General features: G+C 46.6%; 1 protein-coding gene and 2 pseudogenes across 1 annotated transcript; 2 read left to right on the top strand and 1 right to left on the bottom strand.

The window, feature by feature from the left end:
- Nucleotides 1-9,671: 9,671 nt before the first annotated feature.
- LOC125508801 (xylan O-acetyltransferase 4-like) lies at nt 9,672-15,785 on the top strand. Its single transcript, XM_048673597.1, has 4 exons — nt 9,672-10,411; nt 10,543-10,914; nt 11,016-11,171; nt 15,119-15,785. Exons 1-4 carry the CDS (start codon nt 9,951-9,953, stop codon nt 15,510-15,512), a joined length of 1,383 nt encoding a protein of 460 aa, XP_048529554.1. The 5' UTR covers nt 9,672-9,950; the 3' UTR covers nt 15,513-15,785.
- LOC125508803 lies at nt 11,178-15,112 on the bottom strand (annotated as a pseudogene).
- A 479-nt stretch (nt 15,786-16,264) lies between the features above and the next one.
- LOC125508802 lies at nt 16,265-17,367 on the top strand (annotated as a pseudogene).
- Nucleotides 17,368-18,319: the final 952 nt, after the last annotated feature.

The following is an 18,319-nucleotide window of genomic DNA, read 5'->3' as shown; positions in this document are numbered from 1 at the left end:
CGTGTCCTGCGGTAGCATCAATAATTTGATCGATGCGGGGGAGGGGAAGGGATCCTTTGGGCAAGCTTTATTGAGGTCCTTGAAATCGACACAAAGGCGCCAGGATTTATCCTTCTTTGGTACCATCACCAGGTTTGCTAGCCAGTCCGGGTGTTTTATTTCTCTGATGAATCCGGTCTCCAATAACTTGTCTAGTTCCTCTCCCATGGCCTGTCTCTTAGGTTCGAAGAAACGCCGAAGAGCTTGCTTAACCAGCTTGAATCCCTTTAGGATATTGAGACTATGCTCGGCCAGCCTGTGTGGGATTCCTGGCATGTCTGAGGGATGCCAGGCGAATATATCCCAATTCTCGCGCAGGAACTCGCGTAGTGCGGCATCCACGGAGGGGTTTAACTGTGCCCCGATGGAGGCTGTTTTTGTAGGGTCCGTTGGGTGGACTTGGAATTTGACTATTTCATCCACTGGTTTAAAAGAGGTGGACTTGGATCTCTTATCGAGGATCACGTCATCCCTGTCCACTGTGGAGCGTAGCGTGGTTAATTCCTCGGCCGAGAGGGCTTCGGATAATGCCTTGAGGGCCAGTGCGGCTGTTTTGTTTTCGACGCGGAGTGCTATGTCCGGATCACTGGCGAGGGTGATGATTCCGTTGGGCCCGGGCATTTTGAGCTTCATGTACCCATAATGGGGTACGGCTTAGAAGATCGTGAACGCCTCACGTCCTAAAAGGGCGTGGTATCCACTACTGAACTAGGCCACTTGAAATGTAATTTCTTCGGACCTATAGTTCTCTGGCGTACCGAATACCACATCTAGTGTGATTTTCCCAACGCATCGTGCCTCCCGACTGGGTATGATTCCCCTGAAGGTTGTGCTACTTTGCTCAATGCGGTTCCAGTCTATTTCCACTTTTTGAAGAGTTTCCTCATAGATGAGGTTTAATCCGCTGCCGCCGTCCATGAGTACTTTGGTGAGTCGAAAGCCGTCCACAATTGGACTGAGGACCAGTGCGGCTGGTGCTCAGGCTGTTCAGAATTTAGGTTCGTCACTGGCATTGAAGGTAATAGCCGTGTCACTCCATGGATTTGTTGCTGCTACGTGGCAGATTTCGGCCATGCTGCGGAGTGTTCGCTTGCGCCTATTATTTGACGTGAAGGTCTCAAAGACTGTTAACACCGTATTGTTATCCACGGGATGGTGCTCTGTGGCATTTGGGATAAGAAGATCCTCACCACTTTTGGCCACCTGCCGGAGTATCCAACATGCTCTAAGGCCGTGCGTTGGTATTGTATCCGTTGTACTATGAATTTTGCAGGGTCCGTTAAGCCATCCCTCCAGTACAGTTCCATGCCCTGTAGAGGGTTTTTGTTTCTTTGCAACTATCTCGGGTGTCTTATGATAGTGCACCCTTTTACTTCGGACTGGGTGTATATTCGGAGCCGTATTATCCCAAAATTTCGTTTCGGTTTTCCAGGCGCTTTCCATCGCCCAGTACTTTCGTACTATGGACGCCAAGTCAGCAAAGCGTGATATGTCACGGCGACTTAAGGCGTTAATGATTCCCTTGTCCATGCAATTATTGCAGAAAAGTGAGATTGCATCTTCCTCGCGACAGTCCTTAACCTTGTTCATCACAAGGAGGAATCTGGCCCAATAATGATGTACTATTTCATGGGGCTCTTGCCTGATGTGGGAAAGATCGTTTATGTCTGGGTGGGTGGGTGGATTTGAGTCCGAACCCCTACCCGATCTGAGACCAGGGGCCGAGGAGTTTCCAATCTTGGAAGTTCGGGTTTCGGAGTGCTGCCCGATAAGTCTGGCCCACTGCCTGATTCTAGGTTCAGGGCTTGGGTGATGTCCTCCCATAAGCGGGTATCCGGCTCGTAGAGCTCAGGAATCCGGACATAGTTAGTCCTCAAAATAGAGGAAGAGTTGATGCATTGTTCCTCCACCACCGCAATGTGATGGGTGAACGATGGAGAGTTAATCTCCCTTTTGATTGGGTTTAAGCCCAATCCGATCATAGTCTGTAGCGACTCCCAAGGCGGCGATGCAATCAAAGAGTTGGTTTAGGGAAAAGAGCTCCATTGGTCCATCTGCTCGGCGAATTCCGAGCCGATGTGGAGGCTGTTTTTGATGACCCGAGAAGTCATCATCGGTGCAGTGGCCGAACAGGCAGTCATGGCAAAACTACCTAGCCGGAGAGTTTGGCCGACAGCCAGAGCTCCCCGGGAGGTAATGTTGTTTTAAACAACGAGATGAGGCATCCTTCCTTATGGCGACGTCACAGAGGAACTCTCAATGAAAGCACCAATGTCGGTGTCAAAACAGGCGGATCTCGGGTAGGGGGTCCCGAACTGTGCGTCTAAGGCAGATGGTAACAGGAGGCAGGGGACACGATGTTTTACCCAGGTTTGGGCCCTCTTGATGGAGGTAAAACCCTACGTCCTGCTTGATTTATTCTTGATGATATGAGTATTACAAGAGTTGATCTACCACAAGATCGGAGAGGCTAAACCCTAGAAGCTAGCCTATGGTATGATTGTATGTTACCCTACGGAATAAAACCCTCCGGTTTATATAGACACCAGAGGGGGCTAGGGTTACACAAGGTCGGTTACAAAGGAGGAGATATGCATATCCGTATTGCCTAGCTTGCCTTCCGCGCCAAGTAGAGTCCCATCCGGACACGAGACGAAGTCTTCAATCTTGTATCTTCATAGTCCAACAGTCCGGCCAAAGGATAAGTCTGGCTGTCCGGAGACCCCCTAATCCAGGACTCCCTCAGGCATCATGAGCCAGGTCTATGCGTAGATGATATGCACGAGTAGAACACAAAGAGTTGTGGGCAGTGTTAGTTATACTGCTTACCACCAAGAGGGGGAGAGTGAGCTAGGTCCATGCAACGTCTTATTTTGATTTGGCGGTATTGTGGGATGAAGCGGCCCGGACCAACCTTACATGTCCACGCACATGAGACCGGTTCCACCGACTGACATGCAACTAGTTTTGCATAAAGGTGGCTGGCGGGTGTCTGTTTCTCCTACTTTATTTGAATTGAATTTGACTGCGGCCGGTCCTTGAAGAAGGTTAAAACAGCAAACTTGACGAAACACCGTTGTGGTTTTATGCGTAGGTAAGAACGGTTCTTACTAGAAGCCCATAGCAGCCACGTAAAACTTGCAACAACAAAGTAGAGGATGTCTAACTTGTTTTCAGGGAATGTTGTGATGTGATATGGTCAATACATGATGTGATAAACGTTATTGTATGAGATGATCATGTTTTGTAAGATATCTGACAACCGGCAGGAGCCTTATGGTTGTCTCTTTATTGTATGAGATGCATACGCCATGTAATTGCTTTATTTTATCGCTATGAGTTAGCAATAGTTGTAGAAGCAATAGTTGGCGAGACGACCACGACGCTACGATGGAGATCAAGGTGTCAAGCTGGTGACGATGGATATCATGACGATGCTTTGGAGATGGAGATCAAAAGCACGAGATGATGATGGCCATATCATGTCACATATTTTGATTGCATGTGATGTTTATCTTTTATGCATCTTATTTTGCTTAGTATGGCGGTAGCATTATAAGATGATCCCTTCACTAAATTTCAAGATAAAAGTGTTCTCCCCGAGTATGCACCGTTGCGAAAGTTCATCGTTTTGAGACACCACGTGATGATCGGGTGTGATAGACTCTACGTTCACATACAACGGGTGTAAGCCAGATTTACACACACGGAATACTTGGGTTAAACTTGACGATCCTAGAATGTACAGACATGGCCTCAGAACACTGGAGACCGAAAGGTCAAACATGAATCATATAGTAGATATGATCAACATAGAGATGTTCGCCATTGATGACTACCCCATCTCATGTGATGATCAGACATGGGTTAGTTGATTTGGATCATGTATCACTTAAATAACTTGAGGGATGTTAATTTAAGTGGGAGTGCATTAGTAATTTGAAATTGAACTTAAATTTATCATGAACTTAGTCTTAATAGTTTTTGCATATCTATATTGTAGATCAATACCTCGCGATTTAACTCCCTTATTATTTTGATATGTTCCTAAAGAAAACTAAGTTGAAAGATGATAGTAGTAATGATGCGGACTGGGTCCGTGATCTGAAGATTATCCTCATTGCTGCACAGAAGAATTTAAGTGATACTTCAGGGGTGCCAGTTCTCAATTTTGTCTACTTTTAGTCATCTAATGACAAAGGGGGGATTTGAGTTAGTTTTTAAGCGGGGTCTTGCCTGGGATGTTTTTGCTTAAGTTACAACTCTCGTTCTTCTGTGGTGTTTATTTGTGTTGAGTTGTAATCTTAAGTCCATTGGTGGTCTGACGCTTTTGAACTGCCTTACATGCATGCTTTACCATAAATATTATATTTATGCATGCATGCCGAATTTCATCACACATCATTTCTTTATCGTGCATCGCAATTTCTTCATATCATATGATTAGTGCATGATTGGATTCCAAGATATAGGGGGATATCTCCACAAATTCATCCTGCCATGTGCATTTGCAATTCAAAGCAAATTCATCAATATGCACATCTTCAGGTGTAGTTCCTCTATGTCATGTAATCGAATCTTCATACACTATACTTACACTTCCCACTATTTAGCCTCGTTAAAAACTAAACCAATTTGTCATCAATCGCCAAAAAGGGGGAGATTGTAAGTGCATCTAGTGCCCCTTAGTGGTTTTGAAGTATTGAAGACAAATGGGAAGGGACTAATCTATTTGTGAGTGTACACATGAGTTATAGTCCATGAAGATTTGGTTTAACCGATGAAAGATGACCCCTAAAATGTATTGCTTCAAGTGAAGAATTTTGAGCGTCCTTTGAAGAAACTGATGTGAAGAATTGGAAGCTTGAAGACTTTGTTTTTCGTAGTTTCTTTCTTCTTATTTTGAGTCATAGGAAACACCGAATTGTTAAAGGGAGTTTAGGTAATACATTGACGTATTTCCGAAGTGATGTTCAATACCTACAACTACCTATTTCTTCGAGTTGAAGACTTTGGAAATCTCCTGCGGTGCAGTCGAGTTCATCAACGACAAAGACGAAGTCTTCTGGTCATTGACGAAATTGGTCTACCTGAGGAGTTACGATTTCGCTAGTGCGATCTGCCTACCGTGAGGAAATTGAGAGCCCCAACGAATTTGAGAGTTCAAATTTCCAACTATTGTTGTGCAAGTGCCTGTTGTCGAGTGGATCCTTATCCTGACAACGGTCTTGTCCGAAGGGGGCATTTATGACAATTCATGTCAGGTTGCCCCTGGCTATAAATAGCCGCCCCCACAACCATTTGTTGGTTGGCTGCTCCAAGAGAGAGATTTACACTCGTCGTTTGAGAGCAGCCCATCCTCTGATGACTTTGTGAAAACCCAAGTGAGGAAAAACCCAACCAGAGTCAAAGTGATTGAACATCACTAAAAAGATTGATCTGTGTGATCTGACGCATGTTACCTTTGAAGACTATCATTCTTCCAGATGGTTAGGCGTCATGTTTTGAGCATCCAAGAGTCACTGGGGATTGCCGGTGAACAAGTTTGTGAAGGTTTTGGAAGACGACCTTGAAGACTTACCATGAATGATTGAGCGAGGTCTACAGTGACCTTAGCTCAAGGAGAATGCGGTGAAGACTAAGTGTCTTCTGGGTTAAATCTCAAGCCGCTCCAACCAGACGTCCAGTTGATGCAGCAACTGGAACTGGTCTACCAAATCATCGTGTCATCATCGAGCCAACCTGGTTTCAAATCCTCAACCCTTTTCTTTCAGTATTTTCGCTGGTGAAGAATTTGTGATCTACATTCTGAAGAATTTGACCGAAGACTTTCATCTTGATGCCCTTCATTTCTCCAGTTCATCTCATGTATGCCTGAATGCCTATATGATTGCATGTTTTTCACCTGCATCTATCTTGTATGCATGTTGATTTAGTTTTGCCTCTATTTATATCTCTTCACACTTGTGTTCGTCAAATTCATCAGAGTTTGACGAATTTCTAAAAATCCCCCATTCACCCCCAGGAGATGACTTGCGCTTTCAAACCTTCGTACCATGAAAAATCGTATTGAATCTCCAGGGTTTTTGACCTCCGTAGATATGTACCTTTTGTAAAATCAAAAACATGTAGAAAGTAACAAGTGACATTTGGCACTAGATTAAAAGGTTAGTCTAAAAAATAATGTTAAATTCTATAAAAAGTATACAAAAGTGATATTACAATAGCATGAAACAATAAAAAATTATAGATACATTTGAGACGTATCAGCATCCCCAATCTTATTCACTTCTCGTCCTCGAGTATGTAGATGATAAACAAAGATATTTTTTGATGTGCAATGCTACCTAGCATAAGCTTTATCAAATGGTTTAGTGTGTTTGTGAACTCACAACAAAAGTAATTCAAGGCGATAATGTGTAATTGATAACAAGCAAGTAACATCAAAATGTGCAAACAAAATTACTCTTGCTTTCACTAATCACATCCAAACATCTTATAATAACACAACCTAGAGCATCATTCAAGTAACTAAATCCATGATGTGACCTTTTTAACTACTCGGCACTTTTCTTAATTTCCGAGCCACAAGCCTTGATCCTCACACTTAGATGGCAAATAGAATGACGATGGAGGTTATATAAGAAGAAGAAAACTAAGAAAGTCTCACACCAATGCAGCTGGTTGTTAGACAATGGAGAGACCTTACAATACATATTATTGCGAGGAGTAGGGATTGCCAATGAGGAACAAGTAAAGCCGACTCCTTCATTTGAAACATTTCTCTCACAACCCGAAAGATCATCGTCTCTGGCTCAGAAGAAAATGTGTCGAAACACAAAGAGATTTATCTCAACTCTAAATAGGGTAGGTTTTGGTTAAGCATCACAACAGACATAAGTCTCGGAATACTTATACCCCTCTTAATAGTGTGGTGGTCCTATGACTCAAAGAAGAAAAACTAAAGAAGTGGCTTCCCTCAACTAGACTAGTGTGTTCTCGAAATACTTATACCCCGTTGGTGATAGTGGTGGAGGGCTCTTTTACATCTTCATTCTATTCACCCCTCCTCTACTGAACTACCTCCCCTAGCCTCCAGATTTCTCCATTGTCAACACGTCCTATCTCACATCTGGCGTCCACTATCAACAAGATAGGCAAGGGACTCACCCCTTTGCCCCCTGATAGTCATAGGTAGCTACCACATCCTTCATGGCTAGTATTGGGTGTCCCTCATCATACTGGGGGAGCCGACGAGCTCTATTAGTGGTCATCTTTGGCGTTGTCCTCATCGTGGTTCTCCTTAGCGTCGATATTGTCTCTGCCATGGCCAGGGGTGCCCACATAAATAATCCCTCCTTGGTTTCTGTCAGATCGGATCTCCCTTCCCTCTCCTCATCTTTCCATGGAAGACGTGGTCATGGACCTGTCCGGCCTCCTGTTCTGCTTATTCTTTCATTTTGAGTCCAATAAAAGCCCGATTTCTCCTCCTGTCCTCTAGGGATCATATCCATAATCCTTTCCTCTATGTTGAGTTTCATTTTTGGGTGCTTTATCCTCTTCTCCCCGTTGTTCGAAACGGGTAGGTTCTGAGGTGATGCATGTTGTCATCCCCCTCTTATGCGGGGTCTCTTTTCTCCTTTGGTGGTATTTCTCACCAATTTTATGCATCAAAGGAAAGCCTTCCTCAAATAATGTTGAGCTTGGTTGGCTCTTGCTCTTCCTTTTTAACCTCCAGTCCGGAGGTCCGCTAGGTGTCTGGGGGTTCAACAACCATCAGATTTTGGTAGAGGCATTGCTCAACCAATGATTGGAGTTGTCAGCCCGGCCAAGGGCGTTCTTTTAATGCCGAAGCATGTGCACCAACATCATCTGTCACTTCTTTAGTCTCAACCTCTAGATCCGATGTTGTGAGATCAACTGGAGGTCCTTTCCCTAATGTTCCTCTTCACTTGCTAGTGGCAGCCGGTGTGCGAGCTCGGCCATGGCGACTCCTCCTTGGCGGCACTGAAGCGACATTTGGCGAGCGTGTGCTACCTCGTGTGTGGCATAGCATCCCCAGAAGACGTTATTCTTCGCATGATGTTTTTCTTGAGGACAACTTACCAGGTCATGCCCCAGGGTGATATCTCCTTTCTATTTCTCATTTTTGTATGCCCTGCTATATTCCCAATGTGTGTAATCTTTTGTGGGCCATGTTTGGACCACTACTTAGTAATGAAAGCATAATTTGCCTTTTTTTGGTGACAGTAGGTAGGGGTGGGGCCATATTGGTCAGATTTGGCTCATGAGTTCATCATAGATTTTGAGGAGGGGGGGGGTCATACCTCATGGTGGACCAAACCCTCTCAACACTTCACTATAGTGCTCTGTTGAGTGAATGCCTGTTGAGAAGCTTAGGTCATACATTTCCAGCTAATTAGAATACAACCATGAAGGTGGGGTTCGAATGCCATACAACTATTTATTCTGGTAAGTAGGATTGGAATGTAGTCCCTTTTTATTGGATCCGCCGCTCCGTTAAGTTAAATTCAAAGTAGGTGTGGACTCCTTCATTTGGGCTCTACTCTCCAATGGATTTATTTCATATTTGGCCTTCCTCTGACTATGTTTTTAAACTTGTCTCATCTTTAACTTGTTGGCCATGGCTTGTTGATTGACCTTTTGTTGAATTGGCTTAACTTTCATAATTCACTATGTTAGATGCCACCCTAGACTCTCGAGTAGAACTAATTATTCTCATGACACAATATTCAATTGTAGATGTTACTTTGAAAGAGAAGGACAAGACCAAGTTGTTGCTATTTGAACATAAATACAATATGGCAAACTGACCTGATTGTCAAACCTGGTTCTATTCTACTTAGCGGTGCAGACATTAAGTTCAGTACGCTAGTATGTTTTGGAGGTTTGTCCCTATTATGACATGGCTATGCGTGCCATTTCTCAGTGTCTTTTGAATTGCATGAACTAGAAAGCATAGGAAAGAAAATAACAATGGTTGAATGATGTAATGGTTTCCTACAGAGTTTGAACATTTACAAAGGGCGTTTTTGGATGACTTGGTAAAACAAATACATGCATCTTGAAGGAATAAGAGCATCTATAACTGGACTGTGAAAATTTAACCCTCTATACGTCTGCACACATGTCCCGACGTGTCCGATTCAAGCCTCATTTGCCCATGCATACAACCATTCCCTCGCGATTGGTAGGGATAGATAGAGAAAAATAAAAATAAAGTGATACTGGATGAGTCAAATCCTATAAGATGAATGCCCGGAACACCCGGCCGCCTCCATATATGCGCTAGATATACGAGGATTGACGGACACACATTTGAGCTAGATATATGAGGATTGACGGACACATATATGGGGAGTCCAGTCGGATGCCTTTTTTCTTTTTTCTTCTATTTGGACCGTCCATGCGGACATATAAGGGCAAAGTGGGGATCCGATTGCAAATGCTCTAGAGAGAGATAATACACGAAAAATGGATGGGAAAATGAGGTTTCGTCCGTTTTGTTCTCGGCACGTGAATTGTGCTGTGTAATTTGGCGTATGAATTGGAATCTTCCAAAGTCAGAACACGCTAGTCTAGTTAAGGGAAGCCGCTTCTTCAGTTTTTCTACTGTCAGCGTGAAGAGAGGTGGTGTGGTGGTGGGGGGCGGCGGATAGATCTTGACCGACGCCACACGGCCGGACGCCGACAAGCACCCTACAAATCAGGACACCACCACCTCCCTGCCGGAGTCGTCGGAGCTTCGCAGGGCAGGGCACCTCCCCGTTCTCACTCCACCATCACCACCCCCAGATCCCCTCTTCCTCGCTGCCGACACCCACCCACCAACGAACCAGCCACAGCGCCCCCGCGCGTCCGCGGCGGCGGTCACACCACAAGCCGCCGCCATGTCGCCTCCCTCCACCGCCCCGCCGCCGCCCTCCGCCCCGGCGGCCACCAAGCCGCGCCCGCGCCACCCCCTGGGGCTGGACTCCCTCGCCTCCACCAGCCGGCCCCTCTTCGCCGCGGCCCGCCGGTCCCCGGTCGCCACGCTCGCCTGCGCCATCGCCCTCCTCGCGCTCATCATGTACGGCGAGGACGCGCGCACCATCGCCGAGCTCTCCATCGACGACTACCTCTACCCGGACGCCGACATCTACAACGTCTCCGGCCTTCCCCCCATCGAGCTGCCCCCGCCCACCTGCGACCTCGCCCACGGCCGCTGGGTCTTCGACAACGAGTCCCTCCCCCTCTACCGGGAGAAAGAGTGCAACTTCCTCACCAAGCAGCTCACCTGCCTCGCCAACGGCCGCAACGACGATTTGTGGCAGTACTGGCAATGGCAGCCCAACAATTGCTCCCTCCCCACGTATGCTCGACTCTCGATCGCTTCGTTTCATTTTCCCTCTTGGTCAGATCTGCAACAAACACCTCCTTGAGATATTTCATGGCTGATCAATTAGATGGTTTGGTTGGTGAATCGTGGATGGATTCGATCAGGTTCGACGCCAGGAGGTTCATGGAGAGGATGAGGGGGAAGCGGCTCATGTTCGTGGGGGACTCGCTCAACAGGAACCAGTTTTACTCGCTGGTGTGCATGGTGCAGTCCATCTTGAGCAAGGGGAGGAAGAAGGTGGTCAAACGGGGATCAAACACCATCTTCCACGCCAAGGAGTACCGCGCCACGCTCGAGTTCTACTGGGCGCCATTCCTTGTCGAGTCCAACTCTGACGACCCCAATATCCACAGCATCGAGCACCGGATCATACGGCCCGAGAGGATCGAGGGACACGCCCAGTATTGGAGGGGTGTGGACTACCTCATCTTCGACACCTACATCTGGTGGATGAACACCGCCGACATCAAAGTTCGGTCAGTCAGTCCGCCGACCATCTCTGTAAACATTTTAACCACACTATTGTATCTGCTTGAACTGCATGCTAAAGGTAGCTCTTCTGTTTGAATTTCTGCAGGAGGCCAGATTCAAGGTCTTGGTCGGAGCACGACGAGGTGCCGAGGATCGAGGCATATGGCCGGGTGCTCAAAACGTGGTCGGACTGGCTGAATGAGAATGTCGATCCGGCGCGGACATCCGTCTTCTTCATGACAATTTCTCCTATTCACATCAGGTGATTAAAAGTTGCATTTGTGATGATTTTTTCCAGCCATATGAGTAATGGTGGTTCATTAAGGTCCCCGATAACTTGTTTAGGTCCTAGAGCAATTTTACGACAATGCAACAATCTTCATTGCTTTGGACTACTGTCTGTGCAATAGGACACCAAACCTAAGCTTAATAATTAAAAATGTTCGTTAAGTCCCAGTCGCGTTCTAGAGAAGCAAGCTACCCTCTTTCTAGTGTGAAGGTCACAATGTCATTGTCCATCACAAGATGTGGTCAAATGGAGCTCATCTGTTAGGTTTGCTCATGACCCACTAGGAACAGAACTGGCCTAATTTCTGGCTCTTATAGTGAGCATGGCAACTGGCAAGTCAATTTCACACTGGACCTTTGAAACCTCCGTACGGTGTTATACGCTTGGTATCGGCACTTAATATTTACTAGAATTTCCAAACCTTAGTAATGAACCAGATGGATTTGAAAGCTCAGTTTGAAATGTCTTGATGTACCTCTGGAGATTCACATGCTAACTGAAACCATTTAATAAAGGGAAAGAAACGCCCATAGTATGCCTTTAAAGATCTCTACAAATTTCTTTGTGGGCCCGGCTACCAAATAGAAGATTAAAAAGCATCATTTGGTACAACAACAAAAGGCGGACTGTTTCACATGGGTGTGTGGTACAGGGTGTGATGGAAGTGGGTGGCACCTTGTGCACCACAACAAAGCAATATGCATTACTAGGTTTTGACTTGTGAATACCCTCCAGAAAAGAAAAAAGGAGTTCCCTACTGTATCTGGATTGTCATCTCATTGTTTATTGATGTCTACACATGTAAGGTAAGGTGTGGTGTATGTCAAGCATGGATGAACTCACGTTGCAGCATTTTAGCTCTTGAAACAGCATTACACACAGTAACATGAGGCAATCATATCTCTCCTCGGTAACCTCCACCACCGTAGTAATCTCTTCTGGAACCAGCCATCACCGCGGACCTCTGGTGCTCCAGCTTAGGACAGTCAGCAATACGGTGCCCAAGGCCACCACATGACGCACATCCCTTTACACCACTCGCCTTTGCGATAGCCTCAGCATCCTCCAGTGGGTCAACTAGCTCAGCGAGCACTGGTGGTATTCTTTGCTTCGCTTCCTTGAGCAGATGCTTCAGGTCAAGAAGCGTAGTCTCTGTCTGGTTCTTGTTGATGAATGTAGTTGCTATTCCAGTTTTCCCACATCGGCCAGTTCGACCAATCCTGTGGACATAGTTCTCTATCTCGGCAGGCATATCATAGTTAATCACATGCTGGATATCAGGGAAATCAAGACCCTTTGAGGCAACATCAGTAGCTACCAAAACATCCTTCTTTCCATTCTTGAAGAACTCAATCGCACTCTGTCTTTCCTCCTGATCTTTTCCTCCATGGATTGCAACTGTTTCAACACCCTTTAGAAGAAGATACTCATGGATGTAGCCAACATCAGCTTTGTTTTCACAAAATATAAGAGCTGGGGGTGGAGTCTTTTGAAGGCACTCAAGGAGGTATATAATTCTGGCATCTTCCTTGACATACTCAACTTCTTGAATGACATCAAGATTTGCTGCTCCAGCTCTTCCAACATTGACAACAACTGGCTTCACAAGGGCGCTCATTGCAAAGTTCTGAATCTTCTTCGGCATAGTGGCAGAAAAAAGAAGGGTTTGCCTTGGTGCCTTGAAATTATCTTTTACCTTGAAATGGTTAAGAATCTCCCGAATGTCATCCTCAAACCCAAGATCAACAAGCCTATCAGCTTCATCTAATGTTACATACCTGTGCAAATCAAGAAAGCGCTATTAAGAAATTTGAAAACTGCATGCACTGCTTTTTAAAGGCACTGACAGGTTCTACTTGCATTTAAAAGAAGTGGTTATCTCCTAGGTAATTGGGGGGGGGGGGGGGGGGGGGGGGGGGGGTATGTGATATATCTCTTGGTACTGCAGCAGTGGGTCAACATCTAGGATCAGAATGGTTCTACCAAGCCAATCTATCTATTTTCCTACAGAGTTTGATTACTTACCAGTGATGGGGATTAGTTGTTTAATATATAACTTAGGCAAGTTTACATCTAAATTGCTGTCTATATAACAATGCCTATTGTAATCATTGGCATTAACTAAGAAGGACACTGAAATTGTCGTTATCTCATTTAAAATCTTTGTACCCAGTCTATGATAGCAATTTTTCATTTAGACTGATCTCGGATCTTGCTGGTGTTCGATAGGAGGGCCTGCAATATAACAATGCCTATTGTAAACTTTGGCATTAACCAAGAGGAAAAACAAAGTCTTAATCTAATCTGAATTATTTTCTACCCAGGCTATGGTCTCATATTCCTCCTACATCCCTCCCCATCAGCCGTATCTTCTGAAAGTCACCCCTACCTGACATATAAGTGTACATCCCATTCATTCGATAATTATAGACACGCCAACCGCGCTCTTAAGTTTTACCCATTAGAAATACACTCACTGGCCCACCCACACTAATGTATCCCGCGTTTTTCGTGAAGATCAGAAAAAGACAGTAAGTGTATTTTCATGAGCTTATTAGAAAACAGGGTTCTTTAGAAGCATATCCTGATGTTGCTTTCATATTACTCCATCCGTCTTGACACAAGGCTATGGTCAAGATATGAAAACACCACATTGATCAGAATATCCGATACATACCTGCAATTGTCAAGGTTCATCTTCTTTTTGGCGAGAAGATCCTTGAGCCGTCCAGGCGTGGCGACCACAATATGCACACCCTTCCTCACCACGTCGAGCTGCGTCCTCATGTCTACACCCCCAATGCAGAGCAGGAACCCAGCCTGCTTGAGGGGAGCGAGGAACATATCGATAACATCATATGTCTGCTTGGCCAGCTCCCGTGATGGGCAGATGATCATCCCGAAGGGCCCCTCCCCAGGCACAATTGGCATCAGCATCTCCTCCTGCAGCGCCACCATGATGAGCGGCAGCACGAACACCAGCGTCTTCCCAGAGCCGGTGAAGGCGATGCCGATCATGTCGCGCCCGGAGAGCGCGACGGGGAGCCCCTGCACCTGGATGGGCGTGGGCTGCACGATGCCCTTCTCCCGGAGCATGCGGGAGATGGGCTCGGGGAACCGGAAGGTCGCAGAAGTCACGGGCGGGCGGCGGGACCTCCTCGCCCTCGACGAGGATGCGCCACTTGCTGCGGAGCTCGTCGGCCTTCTCGCGCGGCATGCGGCGGAGACGCAACGGCGGCTTCCAGCCGGTGCGGAGCGGCTCGGTGTAGGTGATGTCCTTGGCGATCTCCCCCACGGGCTTGAGGGTTGTGCGGTAGGAGACCTCCTCGGCAATCTTCTGCTCCTCCTGTATCAACCGCTCGGTGGGGGTGATCTCCGGGGCGGTGCGCTTGCGCAGTGTGGACGTGACGAGGAGGCTGGGCTTGGCGGCGGGGGCGGAGTTGTTGGTCGGTGGGAGGGAGGGGACGGCGGGCTTGGGGAGGCGCTGGTGGCGGAAGCGATCAGCCTCCATGGCCCTGCGCTTGGCGACGGGGACGTACTCCTCGTAGTTGTCCTCGTCATCGGAGTTGGCAGCGGCGGCGGCAGCCATTGCTGGGGTTTAGAGGCAGGTGGGGGTTTTCGTGGGGGACGGGAGGGAGAGGTGGGTAGGTAAATCGATTAGATCCGGTCCGACCCTGGGAAGGAGACGGTTTCAGTTACCGACTCGGCTTGGAATTGAGTCGGTTGCTGTCCCCCAAGAGATTAAGCGCGGCCCACCACCAGACCCAACAGTGTCATGTTTTTTTTGTTAATATTTTTATTTTTCGTTTGTGCTAACCATTATCAGGTTTTGAATCATAGATAGATAGATCAGCATGATGATGGCACACACATTTCCTTATGCATCTCTCACTAACAAAAATTTCTCTTGTGATGCTCAGCCCAGATAAATGGGGAAACCCCCACGGGATCAAATGCGCCAAGGAGACGCTCCCGGTGCTCAACTACACGGAGCCCCTGGACCTGAACCACGACATGCGGTTGTACGACATGGTGGCGAGCACGGCCAGGTCCATGAAGAAAGTGCCGGTCACGCTCATCGACATCACCAGGATGTCGGACTACCGGAAGGACGCCCACACGTCCGTCTACTCCGTCCGGCGGGGCTACCTGCTCACCCCGAAGCAGAAGAACGACCCTCAGAACTTTGCCGACTGCATCCACTGGTGCCTTCCCGGCGTGCCCGACGTCTGGAACACGGTGCTCTACACGAGGATCTTCTCCAAATCGCCCCCTTCTTCGCCGCCGGCTCTCACCCTCCCGCCTCCCCAGTGAGAGAGACGCGGAGCCCCTCCATAGCAAGTGTCTTCTTGTTCAATCTTTTCTTTCTTTGGTGGTAGTCCGGGTAAAGGCTAGTAGAGGAGAAGAATGTGGTGGGCTGTTTACTGATGGCATGTAAAATCGTTCAATTGAACTGTAAATTAGTTTTGACCTAACCAGTTGAGCAGGCTTCGTTATACTAGTAAACAGCTGCACTTGTGTTGGATCCATATAGGAGGCGTCAAACAACAAACTGTGTCGTATACAAAGAAAGATTGTGACTGCTGATGCAAGGGGTGTCCTTTTTTTTTTTCTTTTTTGCCCTTTCTCTCTGTTTCTGTATACCGGAGTAGAATGTCTGAATGTGTAACTTCCGTGAAGAATTCGTGTTTGCAAAGCGAATGTAGTGTGGCATTCATTACGGAACTGTTTACTGCAAGCAGAACTGAGATATTGTCTGTCGTTTCTCTTGTGATTTTACTGCTGGCGGCATGCTCAAGGTCAACATCATGCCAGTGATACACATGATACACAAAAGGTACTGTTTTCATCAGTGGCCACAAGAAAATGATGTTATTACGTTTTACTTTTACTTATTATATTTAGAGTTCCCAGACCTAAAAAAAATATATTGAGTTCCCGGTTCTTTGCAACTTGTGCTGTATGTGTTCCCTGAATTTGTGTCGCCTCCATGTTTTGTCAAATTTCAAGCGGTTCTTTTTCTTTGTTTGAGGGGATCAAATTTCATGTATAGTGCCACCCACAAAAAGAGAGAGAAGGAGGGAAACAGAATGATCATAGCTGGCTATAGATGACATGACAATTTGTTATAGCTACCGGCCAGCTATATTATTAACCATGCTCTAATAGTATTTTTTTTTCCAGAAGTACAATTAGCTGTCATGATCAATGTAAAGGTTCGGAGTATTTAACAAAAAACTACCATAATTCGTGAAACCGTACCTACAAACTACCACTTTATAAATTTGTGCTGAAAACTATCATTTTTTTACTAATTCTTTACAAAAACGCTAGCGACTGATTTGGACGAAATTAAACTCGATTATGACAGCCGCCGGAGTACTTTATCTTCTCCGCCTCCGGTGAAGGCCGCCGCCGCCTCGATCTCTTTCTCCGGTGACCCGCATGCCGCCTCTGCAGTTCATGGCGGAGCTGGTGTGGCCGGAGCGGCTGGCGACGGTTGGTCTTCGCCGCCGACGCATAGCCGCGGCCACACACGGCAACGAACGGCAATAGAGGCGACGTATAGCCACGAGCAGCTACTACTGCCCCCATCCTGATGTTCCCTGGCGGTCCTACTGCCACGTACGGCCACGAGAAGCAGCCATGGTGGCGGTGCACGAGCACGCGGCGGCGCCCACGCGGGGCGGCAGATGCGGCGACGGCGCATGGGCACGCGGTGGCTGATTGCGGCGGGAAGGCACGAGAAGCAGCGGTGGAAGCAAGGGCGCGAGGAGCGGCGGCCGCCATGGGCGACGAGATCCACCGCGCGGGCGTTGTGGGGCAACGAACCATGACCACGGCCATGCGCTGGACCGGCATGGCGAGGCGCCTCGTGTGCCCGGGAAGAAGGCGGCCGAGGAGCTCGCAGTCGTCGTCTCGCGTGGACGACACCATTGCTCGCCGTGGGGCACGAAGACGAAGTGTTTCTTGAAATGCCTAAGAGAGATACAGGAGGAGCAAGAAGATAGACACTGATGTGTGGGCCAACTCTGTCATAATCGAGTTTAAACGAGTCGAATCAGGCATTTTTCATATATGGTAGGTTTTAGTCAAAGATTAATGAAAATAATAGTTTTTCATATAAATTTATAAAGTGATACTGTAATTTGTAGGCACGGTTTCACGAATTATGGTAGTTTTTTGTTAAATACTCAGAAACAGAAAGGTACTACTAATATGATCAAGTCCAGGGAAATAAAAGCCACCTAACATACCGGTGATGTGTGCCTGACTAATTAATCATAGCTAACATCTCCTTGTGTAAACAGTTGGTGCTTTGGAAATGTGCATGGCCACAAACTGTACTCTGATGGTAAAGTGTTGGTAGAAAAATGTAAAATGATAATACTATGAAATTAGGCTGGTCACAAACGGGAGGAACTTAGGAGTAACATCACACACTCCAATACAACTTTGCTTATGTGGCACATATTTAATGAAGAGAGAGGTGCTTGTGGTAACTAGCTAAATTACCGGAACATCACACACTTCAAGAAACAATGAGTCTATAACTTAATAAATACATTGTTGCATGACACTACATAGATGTTCCTACCCACTTTGTAGGTAGTAACATAGTCTAGGGAAGTGTGTAAGTTACTAGACTATGTTCTTATCCATTGTGACCAGCCTTATATGATGACAGATCCAATGACACTATTTTCACCTGTTACCAATAAAATATTGACGAAGACTCGTTGTCTACCTACCGTAGCCCAAGCAGCATATACGCATGTTTCTTTCCAGCTCAGACCCAGGCCTAGCCACATGAAGTTAGCTACGGGGATCTAAGCGTCGGTACTTTATATATAATACTCAAGTGGGAAGTGGTAACCAATATGTTTGGTCCAGTCATTCATCTCGTGCTGTCCATGTAGCCAGCCATCTTTAGCTTCAAGTAATGTTCACAAAGGAGTGCCTTAGGAAATTTGGAATTGCATATATGGAAGTACTACACGCCTGATGGTTCTTGCATGTCGGTCCAACGTCATGCTGCATAGAACTCATGTATAAGTAAAACAATATGCTTTTGCGTCTATTTTTCAGTTGCCGTTTGCAACATTTGCTGGATCAAGTGT

The sequence above is a fragment of the Triticum urartu genome, chromosome 5 (genome assembly GCF_003073215.2).
Source record: "Triticum urartu cultivar G1812 chromosome 5, Tu2.1, whole genome shotgun sequence".
In the NCBI taxonomy this organism is placed as follows: domain Eukaryota; kingdom Viridiplantae; phylum Streptophyta; class Magnoliopsida; order Poales; family Poaceae; genus Triticum; species Triticum urartu.
This window is presented reverse-complemented; position numbering and strand designations above follow the sequence as displayed.